Below are 13,653 nucleotides of genomic sequence, written 5' to 3' on the forward strand. Positions count from 1 at the left end.
CTATGCTCCTCATGGTTGGCGCAACATATGCAAAAATGATGATTGACGCATCGATGAAAAGAATAGCTTTGGTCTCTGCAGCAACCACAGTTGTAGAACAGGTACCTATACAAATGGATGAAATATTAGAACCAAGTAGGTCTGCTTTATCAAATTTGTAATCGTATATACATTTGTGCAGACTCTTTCACATATCAAGACTGTCTTCTCATTTGTTGGAGAAAATTCGGCAATCAAATCATTCACCAAATGTATGGACAAGCAATATAAGCTAAGCAAGATAGAGGCAATGACAAAAGGACTAGGTTTGGGAATGTTACAGATCGCAACTTTCTGTTCGTATTCATTAACAGTGTGGGTTGGAGCAGCTGCTGTAGTTGATAGATCTGCAAAAGGAGGTGAAACAATTGCAGCTGTCATTAACATCCTCTCTGCCGCAATGTAATAAAGAACTATCTTTCTAGTTTGTATTCCATGGTTATCATAAATTAGACTACTTCCAAACATTTTACTTCTATAAAGTTGACAGGGTCATTATTTTTATATGTGGTTTCAGATATATCTCAAATGCAGCACCAGATCTTCAGTCCTTCAGCCAAGCAAAAGCTGCTGGCAAAGAAGTATTTGAGGTTATCAATAGAAATCCAGCGATAAGTTATGAATCAAATGGAACAATCCTAGAAAAGGTCACTGGAAATATTGAAATTCGAGAGGTGGATTTCATGTATCCATCCAGAGTCGACAAGCCAATTCTCAGAAGTTTTTCACTATCCATACCGGCAGGCAAAGTTGTGGCTCTTGTGGGGAGCAGTGGATGTGGGAAGAGCACTGTGATTTCTCTTGTTCAACGGTTCTATGATCCTATATCAGGTATGCTTCTATGATATATCTCTATCACCGAGCAAAAAATGGGTTGAAGTGTATATTCTACAGTCTGTGTGCTTTTTAGAGTACAGAAGAGCTAGAGTTTACTACTTTACATGACATGCTTTGCGTATTAAATTATAATTTCTAGAGAAAAATAAAAATGGCATGTTGTCACTGCCTACAGGATCCATTTTTTTCTAAAAATATGTGCTGCATAGAGATAAACTTTTAGATCTTGCTTTTGTTAATTAGATGATGTTATAATGCAGGTAATATTCTTATCGATGGTCAAAATATTAAGGAACTTGATCTGAAGTCCCTCAGGAGAAGTATAGGTTCTGTCTCTCAAGAACCATCACTATTTTCCGGTACGATCATGGATAACTTGAGAATTGGCAAAATGGATGGAACTGATGAAGAGATAATTGAAATAGCAAAATCAGCTAATGTGCACTCCTTTGTATCCAAACTCCCAAACCAATACTCAACGGAGGTAAAGACTCCATGCTCGTGAAAAATGAGAGTTGTAAAAACCTTACAAATTGAATCAAACTATGTCAAACGATGCATACATATTCAAATAGAAGGACAAAATTCAGGCTATGTTTCAAGTTTTGGACCAATATACTGCTTTTAGTTGTTCCCTTGGAAATTCATCTCGATGGCAGTAATGTGTTATGTTCTTTTTAGAGGAATATGCTGAATATGCCCAAATTAAATAGACAAGTTTTTTGAGTAGTTATATACTGAACCTACAAATAGTAAGCAACTAAGCATCAGTACAAATCCAAGCATCCCCGCTTATCTTCAATAAATGAAAAACTTAGTATTACCAATGTATTAAACTATGGCAATCACTTCAGGTAGGAGAAAGAGGTGTGCAGTTATCAGGAGGTCAGAAACAAAGAATAGCAATTGCAAGGGCTATGCTAAAAGATCCGCCAATTCTTCTTCTTGATGAAGCCACAAGTGCACTTGATTCAGAATCAGAGAAGTTGGTTCAGGAAGCTCTTGATGGAGCTATGAAAGGAAGGACAGTTATTTTGATTGCCCACAGAATGTCAACAATCATAAATTCAGACAAGATTGTTGTTGTGGAGAATGGAAAAGTAGCTCAATCTGGAACTCATGAAGAATTGCTGGAGAAAAGTCCATTCTACTCGAGTGTATGCAGTATGCAAAATCTAGAGAAGGAATCTGGCAAGAGTGAAGAAAGGTAAGCATAATTGATTGCAGTCTTTTCACAATGTAGAATGTTCATTTATGGAATCCATCATGGCATTGTACATATGCAATTACGAATGAAAAGTATTAGAACCAATACATTCTAGAAGATGCATAAATATAAAGCTTAAGATGTGTTCTGCTCTTTGACTAGAGAAACAATACCTAAATCGGTTGCTAGAATTAACTGAATAGACCAGAGTATATTTTACTCGTTATTATGATTTGTGTGGCATCCTAATTAATTTTGGGGAATAAATTTTCAGATTTACTGATCAGGTCAGAGAAGAACAAGACAATGGAAGTGGAACAAGCAATGAGCCGTCTTCTACTGCACATGAACAAGAGAAGAGTCTAGAACTGAACCCAAACCAACCGAAGCAGGATATCAGAAACAGAGCATCTGCTTTCTACAGAATGTTCCTTGGAACATTTATGCTGGAGCCAGGAAAGATTCTTCTGGGCTCAACAGCAGCAGCAATCTCTGGGGTCTCAAAGCCAATATTTGCTTTCTATATCATGACCGTTGCCATAGCATACTTTGACCCGGATGCAAAGAGAATAGTTGCCAAGTACTCGATAATTTTGTTCCTTATTGGATTGCTCACATTTTTCAGTAACATCTTCCAGCACTATATATATGGCCTTGTCGGTGAAAGGGCAATGAATAACCTAAGGGAGGCCCTCTTTTCAGGTCTGAAACTCAAGCATAGCATTTTACATATCACGCAAGTTTGCATTTAGTAGAGAAGTATATGATCGGTTGTTCTTTAGATTGTAACACCATTTCTCTTTGTGTTAAACACAGTCATTCTGCAGAACGAAATCGGTTGGTTTGAACAACCCAAGAACAGTGTCGGTTTCCTGACATCACGCGTTGTTGGTGACACCTCCATGATTAAAACCATCATATCTGATCGAATGTCAGTGATTGTGCAGTGTATCTCTTCAATTTTGATAGCTACAGGATTAAGCATAGGAGTGAACTGGAGGATGGGTCTGGTTGCATGGGCTCTGATGCCATGTCAGTTCATCGCTGGCCTCGTACAAGTAAGGTCAGCAAAAGGTTTTGCCACTGACACCTCTACATCTCACCGGAAGCTCATCTCACTCACTTCAGAGGCTGTTAGCAACATTCGTACAGTGGCCTCTTTTGGTCAGGAAGAGGAAATACTAAAGAAAGCAGATTTGTCGCTGCAAGAACCAATGCAGACAAGCAGGATAGAGAGCATAAAGTATGGGGTGGTACAAGGGGTTTCCCTCTGCTTGTGGCACATGACACATGCCATCGCATTGAGTTACACCATTGTGCTACTTGACAAGAGCCTAGCAACATTTGAAAACTGTGTACGGGCCTATCAAGCAATTGCACTGACAATAACTTCCATCACAGAGTTATGGTCTTTGATCCCTATGGTTATATCGGCCATCGCAATATTGGATCCTGCACTCGACATTCTCGACAGAGAAACGCAGATCGTGCCAGATGAACCAAAAGTGCATTGTGAAGACAGAATTACTGGCAACATTGAGTTTCAAGATGTCAGTTTCAGCTACCCATCAAGACAAGATGTGATCATATTGGATGGATTCAGTCTAGCTATTGAACCAGGCCAAAGGGTAGCATTAGTTGGGCCCAGTGGTGCAGGAAAATCCACAATCGTATCTCTTCTGCTAAGATTCTATGATCCTTGCAGAGGGCAGGTACTTGTTGACGGTAAGGACGTCAGAGAATACAATCTGAGGTTCCTAAGAAAACAGATAGGACTAGTTCAGCAAGAGCCAATCTTGTTTAATTTGTCCATAAGAGAGAACATCAGCTATGGAAATGAAGGTGCATCGGAAACAGAAATAGTTGAGGCTGCAATGGAGGCAAACATCCATGAGTTCATCAGTGGCCTGTCAAATGGGTACGACACGGTGGTCGGGGACAAAGGAAGCCAACTTTCAGGAGGGCAGAAGCAGAGAATAGCCATTGCAAGAACTATACTGAAGAGGCCAGTCATACTACTCCTAGATGAGGCGACAAGTGCGCTGGATGGTGAAACCGAGAAGGTGGTGATGAGCTCCCTGGCAGCAAAGGAGTGGAAAAGCAAGGAAGGTGAGCTATCGAACAAGATCACGAGTATCACAATTGCGCACAGACTATCCACAGTCACAAGTGCAGATGTGATCGTCGTGATGGACAAAGGCGAGGTGGTCGAGATGGGCAGCCACGAAACATTGGTCACAACAAGCAATGGCGTTTACTCAAGATTGTACTGTATGCAAAGCAAAGGAATGAAAGACTGATCCTCAAGATCTCCACTTCTTCAGATAGGACGGCAGCAGAAAATAAAAGGACTTGGCACCATTGACGAGCATTTGATGCCAATCTAAAACATGTAAAAACAAAATTTACCAGTTTATATTGCTAGGAATAAAATTGGTTGTTAGAAACAGGATAGCCCAACATTTCATTTCCCCAAACAAAAATAAATGAATGAATAAATTCTAACAGAATAGCCCAACATTTCTTTCTTATCTAATTTTTTTTGGTTTAGCTAGCTCGAAGCCGACCAAGATTTATAAATTTTATACAGTACCAGAATTCACAATAAAAGAATGGATCTATCAGCATTAGGAGGCAGTGGCAAGGCATCCAATCGCACGATTCATGAACTGCAACTGCTACTGCACTAAAATGTGGAGGAAGAAGATAACAATCATGAAGAAACCCCTATCAAATCCACGAGAGGGTTTGGCCCTCACGAAACGTACAGCTAAGCTAGAAATCGCATCAAAATCATACGGCTCGAACAGAAACGACAAGGATTGGGGAATCCATACCCCTCCATATAATTGCCAAAAAAAAAAACTCAGATTAATCGACTCACCCGCATTACCCCCGCTTCGGCCTAGCCTCCAGCCGCTCTCGTCCCCTTCCTCCTCCCCCTCCACTGCGCAGACCGTGGCCGCAGCGAGCTCGGGCAAAGGCGGCGGAGTAATCGCCGGCGGCCGCCGCGGCGGCGGAGAACCAGACGAGGTCCGCGACCAGAGCTGCGTCTCTCCTCAGCCGTCCGATCAAAGCCTTCGCTGTATTTTGCAGAAAGATCCTTATCAATATCTCTACCATTTCCACCAAGTCCTCAATAAGATCGATAGTTCGATACCATTGATCGCAATATAAATTTAGGATCTTCTCTACTGTTGGATCAGAATCGGACGGTTTGTATTAATTGTACAGTCGATATAACACATAAACATCGGAGTAAACTTTACTTTGAGCCTTTTTTGTATTACCGTAGTGTTATTTTGGATCTCTTTCATCAAAATTTTCACTTTGGACTCCCTTTTGTTGCCATTTTGATTCACTTTGGACCCCTTTTGGCATCTTCATCTCTAGCATACTCCTCACCACTACATCACTGCTATCTTACTGGCCGAGTCTTGAGTTTAAATTCTGATTGGTACGTAATTAAATAAAAACTACAGCCCATTTCTATTCCACGTTCGAGGCTTGAGGGGAGCCTCGCGTAATGGAGAGTGTTGGAATATAAAGTGAATTGCCCACCTCTATTCCACGTTAGAGGTTAGAGAGGGCCTCTCGTGAGGCGGGGAGTGTTGGAATATAAAGTGAATTGCCCACCCTTCTCCATCAGCTTAAATAGGCTTGAGGGGGCCTCATGCAAAGGAGGCGTGAAGGAGTGTGTTGAAATATAAAGTGAATTGTTCGCATTTATTCTAAGCTAGATGTTTGAGGGGGTCTCACGTGAGGAGGGATGTTGGAATATAAAGTGAATTGCTCACATTTCTCTATCAGCTTAATCTTTTTGGTTGAATTGGTCGATGCATGCAACTCGATAATAGCCATGCAACATTTTCCATATAATATCTTTTATTAAATTATTACAGGAGTAGCTATATTTATGGTATCATATTTTTCATAAAAAATAGTCAAATCGTTTTTACACTATAATTATATTCACTTACACATTACAATGTACTTACATATTTATATATTTACATTATAATTTTCAAATCTTGCATGTAAATCTTAAAATTTATACTGTAATTTTTCTCATCTCTAAATCTAAACCATAATCACAATGGGCCAAACGCATAGTCGAGTCACATCTGCACGGGCAAAACAAGCTAGCACTAATCTCAAGCAGATCAAACACCATACAAATCTGAGTGCAATCGAGAAGAAAATGTGTCGACACAATAATAATATTTTAGTACAAGTTTGCGAAGAGCCTGAGCACGCCGTAGCACGCGGCCATGGCGGCCCACCCGCCGAGAAGCACCCTGGCCGCCGACCTCGCCGGGCTCGCGCCGCCGAGCGCCGCGCCAAGCGCCCCGAACCCGGCGAGGGCGGCCGAGGTGGCGGCGCACACGGCGGCGACGCGCGGGGCCCAGGGGCGGACGAACCCGCCGGCCAGCAGCGGCAGCAGCGCGCCCACCGTGAACGCCAGCGCCGACGCCGCCGCCGCCTTGAACGGGCTCGGAAGCCGGCCGCTCCCCTCCTCCTCGCCGTCGCCGTCGCAGCGTCGGCGGCGTTGCCTCCTCCTGCGCCGGGCCGCCGCCACCTCGATGTCGTACTGCGCGTACACGGACACGAACTCCCCGATGGCCATGCTGCACGCGCCGGCGACGAGGCCGGCGACGCCGGAGACCAGCATCGCCCTGCCCGACTCGCTCACCGCGCCGACGCCGATCATCAGCGACGCCACGGACACCAGCCCGTCGTTGGCGCCCAGAACCGCCGCGCGGAGCCACTGCGCGCGGCCGGAGTAGTCCACGCCGCCGCCGCCAAACGCCTCTTCATCCTTCACCACCATCACCGCCTCGTCGTCGCCGACGCCGACGACATGGACGGCCGCCACCTCGCCGTGTTCTTGCTTACCTTCTGGAGGAGGAGACGTCGCCGGCGACGGCGACGGCGAGGTGGACACGTGCACTACCGAGTTCATCTGCATCGCCATGGCGAGATCGATCGAGCTTGGAGCTTTGGAAGAAGAGGGAGAGAGAGTGTGTGAAGCACACGCCTAGAAATGGGAAGCAACGATGCCCATTTTTATAGCCAAAAATGGAAGGATAACTGATGATCATCTGATAATGCTTTGTGACTTGACAACTTAGTTTATTTGATGGACAAATTAAACATAGCTGGAATATTTAATTAATTAGGGATGTATATGTATGTAACTGAATGTTTGGACTCTGAAGAAACCTTGTTGCAACTGATTGAGATGAGATGTACACACATATACAACTATTTTTTTATGCCAAAGTGTCCATAAATCATGCATACATGTACATGTATCTAGCTAGAAAAAAGCCTTTCTTTATGCACTAATATAAGTTTAATTGTATATTTATACTCCATATATTATCTTCAGGGATGTTAACAAACGGAAGCCCTAAAATCCTGCAGAGCATTTGGCAGCCAAACTTTTTACCCATTTTTCATGCAAAAAAAAAAAACGCTCAACCTAGATATAAAGCTCCTGATGTAGATATATTGTTTGTGGAGGTTTTGGACACTTGATGTGTTTATCTTGGAAGCAAATTAAGATTGCTTGCTCTTAAAAAAAAAGTTGCTATTTTCTTTGTTACATCATGCCCAAGTACATTTTATCAAGTACAATCAGTTGATGATGATATATTATTAGCTTGCTAATTTGGTCATTTACAGCTGATCAAAACAGTGATCACACATGTTCTCAAAGCTGTAGCTACATGGCCGCACGATCCATGTAATCTCAGGAGATTCGGAAGTGAATCACAGTGGCCACGCAGCACCTTAGTCGTCATCATTTCCATTTAAGAAATCAGCTAAATAGCCATATGCAGAGGGACAAGCCAATAAATTTAGTTTGTGTAGAAAATTTATTTGCTGATTTTGACCAAACATTGTGCCCGGATCGATGGGGATCATGGTGATTAGGTATTTAAGTGCACACATGCAGTTATCTCTCGATTGGCTTTTTCAGGAGATCGAGAAGAATCACGCCAACAGTTGCGGAAGATTAATTAACTTTAGCCTTGCGATCTTGTATTGAAAATTCTTCATCAATCTGTCCCATTCTATTTTATTTTTAAGAGAGGAACGACCAATTAATATCCGTCTGATAAATATATCCTCCATCCATTCTAAAATATAATAATTTTTAGCCTTTAAAATTTGTCCCAAATTAAATACAACAAATTCTCCATCAACATTCCCTTATCAACCAATAACAACCCTCCATCATTCAATTTTATCACCTACCTTCACTTTTCAACCAATCACAATCCTCCATCATTTAGTTCTACCTATTTTCTTAATATAATACTGCGTCCAACTCTAAAACTCCTTATATTTCGGATGGAGGTAGTAGATAACAAAGAATATAGGTACTCAAAATATTATACTATCTCCATTACTAAATATTCCCTTCGTATTTTAATGTATGACGCCATTGACTTTTTGACCAATGTTTGACCATTCGTTTTATTTAAAATTTTTGTGCAAATATAAAAATATTTATATCATACTTAAAGAACATTTGATGATGTATCAAGTCACCATAAAATAAATAATAATTACATAAATTTTTTGAATAAGACGAATGGTCAAACGTTGAATAAAAGGTCAACGGGATACGGAGGTAGTACTTGTTATTCTCACTTTGTAAGTCCTTTTCCGTGTGGCAGCGTCCATTGTTGGAAACCTAACTCAGCTCTTGGTGGCTTTGATGGCTGCGGCGGTGGCAAAGATGTGGACGAACGACTGCCACGGTCATGTGAGCAAAATCAAACTGGTACAATGATCATCAAACGGTTGATTTTAGAATTTCTGTTTCAATTCATGATTTGAGTTAGACAAGAGCAACTTGTATGTCGTTGAAGAAACAATGGTTATACAGTCGAAGAAACATGCAACTTGTTATCTCTATCGTGATCTTGTTATAAGAACTTTTCATACTTTAAATGAAATTGTGATTTTGTAATCCACCGTCTTTATCAAGCAATTTATGTAATAATTGGATGTATCCTTTTAAAGCAAATAATGAATATTCTATTAAAAAAGATACATATTTTAACTTTGATCACTAATTTTTTTTTAAAAAAAATAATAAATACTTAAAAAGATACCGTAGTATGTTACGTCCTTAATGTAAGCACTAATCTTTCATTTATTGTAATCTAAATATCTAAAAATATTAGTCATCAAAGTTAAAACATTGATATTCAATAGTGATAAGAGTTTCCCTTACCATTTGAGGGGGTTATCCCCCTGGCGGTAAGGCGGTTACCCAAAAACCACGTGAAATTCATCCTTAAATATTTGAATTCAGAAATCAGCGGTTTCGCGGTTTTGGCGCGGTTACCGCCAATTGTGTAGCAGAACAGAAACAGTCCTAAAAAATTGAAAATAACACTTAAATGTGTGTAGAAATTAAGGATAATTTGAAGAATATATAGGATACTTGCGAACCTAACTTTTGGTGTAAAATACCAAAATTCGAGATGACCTTTTCTATATTATGGACTTGAAGCAATTCAACATTTCGTAGCATAATAATTCAACAAGCTCACATTTGAAAGTATGTGTCAGAGGTAGCGCGATAGAGAGAGATAAGAGGACCCGGGAGATATTTTCTCCACTTATGGGCCTTAATGGGTCGGATATTTTGTCCACCTAGGGCTCATTATATTATTTCTCTTTTTTTATTTTCTAATGTACTTTCCGTTTTGCCCTCAAATTTGAATTTATCTCACTCCTTTCCAAAAAAAAAAAATTCTACACCATCTGCCACTTCAAATCAAGAAATATATAAATGGATTTTTTTTCAAAATTTTGAATTTGGACAAAATTCATCAAATCCTACCACCGGTAATGCCTACTGTACCATGCGGTAAGCGCGGTTACTAGCGGTAGGGGAAACCTGATAGTGACATGTATTTGAGAATTTAATGGACGGAATGATTGATGTACGTTAATTTTATGTTGAATTCCTGATTGGTACTTTAGTTAATTCCAGACTAGTATAGTTTAAAGCCATATATTTGACACGCGATAAATTTCTTTTATTAAAGGGAAAAGTCCATTTTATACCCTCTAACTTTTGTGCTTGTCTAAAATACACCCCTGAATTACAAAACTGGAAATAATACACCCTACAACTATTAAAACCAGACACTTTAACCCCTTAATATGTTTTTATGGTGGTTTTGGTATGCGTGGATGTCAGCTGTATAAATGCTCCACGTCATCAGTGGTTATATGGGCCAAAGCCCTTTCGGGGTTTGCCGTGAAGTGCAGCGGCCAGCAGCCGCGCGCGTGGCTTGCCGGAGCCGGCGGCGGCGTTAGCTGGCAGAGGCGGTGGCACGGAGGAGGATCAGCTACGTACTGAATTGTTGGGTTGTTCTTGGATTAATTCTCGATTTTAGCTTCATGTCTATGAGCACGATTTGATCAACCCAAGCTGACCAGGTTCCTCTTGACAAAGTTGGCAACTTTAGTCAAAAAAAAAAGTTGCCAAGGTAAAACAACAAACCAATGTGCTGCCACCATTGCTGCCATCACGGTGATCCGGTCGGGATTTCTAGTAGAGATGCCGCCGGTGCTCCTCCTTGGCAACGAGACAGGCCATGCCAACCCTCTGCCTCACTGCATCAATGGAGCTCTGGTCGACGGCATGGCCGGTGGCGGCGGTGACATAGAACACACCGGAGATTATGTCGCCCTTGATTGACAGTCGCACGCCGGTGGAACAAGCAGATCGAGAAAGATGACTGGCTAAGGAACAACCAGAACGAGATGGAAATAGCGGCTGGTGAGCCTCCCGCTGCGTCGTCTACCTAACGCGAAGCCCACCCCCAAGCCGAGCTTGAAGAAGATGGCGTTGGCGCCGAGCCCGCCCCTTTGCCCAAGGAGAAGAGGTGATCGGCAATGAGCTCAACAGAGACCGCTCCCTTCGCCAAGCTCAGGAGAATACAGGCCGGCGGCGTGCTTGCTCTCCTTGGCTAAGCTCAGGGAAGCATACCAGAGCTCTAAGCCTCCGACGAGTTCTCCCGGAGGGAGAGGAAGGAAGAAGATGGGCCAGTCCTCCTCCTCCCCCTCGACCACGGTGTAGAGCCTCGCCCCCGCCGAAGAGAGAGACATCTGGCTTTGGCCTATAACCGCTGACGTAGATCATTTATACACCTAGCATATACGTGTACCAAAACCACCATAAAAACAACTCAAGGGGTTAAAGTGTCTGGTTTTAATAGTTAGAGGGGTATTATATCCGATTTTGTAATTCGGGAGTGTATTTTAGACAAACACAAAATTTGGAGGGTGTAAAATAGACTTTTCCCTTTATTAAATTTCGCGTAAATTGAGTTGATTCGATTTCAAATAATTTTTTTCTAAAAAAATGATCTACGTGGCATTCTAAAAATACCCCGTGTATATATATATATATATATATATATATATATATATATATATATATATATATATATATATATATATATATATATATATATATAATACATTATAAAAATAATAGATATATATGTTTACATAATATAAAAATGGTATGAAGATAATGATTTGAGATTGTTTGTATATTGAGTTCTAAAAATACAATAAAATTGTAAAATGATATATTATGCTTGTATGATATTTAAAATACTGTAGATAATAATTACTAGTAGGTGTTGATGTGCACACTTACACGTTGAGCTTTAGAAGTTAGTACACATCAACTATCTATATCTATATAGATAGAATGAATTGTGTAAATTTTAATTAAACCTTAGGTATCATGACTATCATATGGCTCTTTCATTTAACGATGGTTCATTTCGATACCGATCAGTATCGTCTGTATGGGCCCATATATCAATGGCCCGAACAGCATCAGCTAACCATACGCCCGATGACACGAGTCATTTGGATACAATATACATAGGCCAGGTTAGCCAAAAGTAAGAATAAGGAAAGAGACATGTATAATTATAGAGGAAATTTACTTCTTAGAGCAAATAATTAGTAGTATCCCGCAAAAAAAAAAGGCAGAATCGAAAAAATGGGGGAAAAAAAGAAAAGCAAGTAAAATCAATTAAAAGTCACGCCCAGTGGGACTCGAACCCACAATCGCCTGATTAGAAGTCAGACGCCTTATCCATTAGGCCATGGGCGCTTCTCTGCGTGAAAGTTTCTCACTCTTTTGTTATTAAGTTATGTAATTCTACAATGCCATTGCTCCCCTCTATACCATGGGAGTTTGGTGGTGTTTGAATCTTGTGAAGATAAATATTAAGTGTTTCACGTAAATTAATGAGGTGATAATAACGTGTGATTAATTAAGTTTTAATTATTACAAACTTGAAAAATGGATTAATCTGATATTTTAAAACAACTTTCATATAGAAAGTTTCGCACAAAACGCACCGTTTAGCAGTTTGAAAAGCGTGCCACTTTAATCCAAAATTTCATCCATCCTTTTATTTGGATTCGAACGGGGCCTTTGTTCGATCCGCTCCTAAATTTTGCCTCATCCCTTATATACCCCTAAGTTTTTATTTTGATCTCCTCTGTGCTATTCCATTAGTTGACCATGAGTTACCGTTAAAATATTTTTAAAATTGACTATATTACCTCTCTCTATACTTATGTGAGTAGTTTAGTGCCAAAAACACAATTCTTATATGAAAAAAGATCTATTTGTAAAGAAAAGGGAATATAATTATTTGACAACAAAATTTAATATAAATCTAAAATTTTTAAATAAATGTTAAATTAACTTTTACAAAATTCATCAAAATTTGAACCCGATAAATAAATAATTTTGGTTCATGATTTCTAGCAAAACTCTTATATGGATTTTGTCAAAAAATAAATTTGTTCAACAATTTAAATTTTCTTTTTCAAATTTTACAATAAATAATTATGCCCCATTTGATTTTATCATGAATTACAATTTTTCACATTGTGAATTATGAAGTAGATAGCACGTAAGTATGAGAAATGGATGATATGGTAATTTTAGAAAAATCTAACAGTCAACTTACGGTCAACTAACGGAATAAGGATAGAGGAGATTAAAATGAAAACTCAAGGGCATGTAGTGGATGAGGCAAAATTTAGAGGTATAGAAAAGATTGCGAAACTTTCAAGTGTATGTAGGGAATTTTCTCTTGCTCTTAGGTCCTTGAAAAATGAAAACGTGCTTATAGTTTATCTGTTAATTGCCATTGCTCTTTGTATGATGGGTAAAGAACATACAAATTTAAGATGTGATGATATAACTCAAAAGTATGGCATATCAAAATAAAATAATCAATAGTGTGATTTTATAAAACTTTATGGTTATAATATCTAGATTTATGTGCCACGTGTCAAAATTCCAGTGGTTTTGTACAACTTAAACCGTAATATGTGTGGTTCGGTGAAATTTACTCTATAGTTAGTTTTTGACACAATCCATTTACAAAATAAGTTTTACAAAAGGGCCAAAGTAACAAAATTTCAGCATATTCATATTCACAACCGCCTATACATCTGAAAAGAGGGACGCTCCGTACTATACTAGAAATAAT

The 13,653-nt window shown here is 39.8% G+C and overlaps 1 protein-coding gene and 1 non-coding gene across 2 annotated transcripts; both read right to left on the bottom strand.

Annotated features, from left to right (window-relative positions):
• Nucleotides 1-6,208: 6,208 nt before the first annotated feature.
• LOC107282079 (vacuolar iron transporter homolog 3) lies at nt 6,209-7,181 on the bottom strand. The gene has a single exon (XM_015795647.3). It carries the CDS (start codon nt 7,056-7,058, stop codon nt 6,309-6,311), a length of 750 nt encoding a protein of 249 aa, XP_015651133.1. The 5' UTR covers nt 7,059-7,181; the 3' UTR covers nt 6,209-6,308.
• A 5,000-nt stretch (nt 7,182-12,181) lies between these two features.
• TRNAR-UCU (transfer RNA arginine (anticodon UCU)) lies at nt 12,182-12,254 on the bottom strand. Its single transcript has one exon. It is a non-coding gene; the product is annotated as a tRNA-Arg (tRNA).
• Between the last annotated feature and the right edge of the window lie 1,399 nt (nt 12,255-13,653).

Source organism: Oryza sativa, chromosome 8 (assembly GCF_034140825.1).
Source record: "Oryza sativa Japonica Group chromosome 8, ASM3414082v1".
NCBI lineage: Eukaryota > Viridiplantae > Streptophyta > Magnoliopsida > Poales > Poaceae > Oryza > Oryza sativa.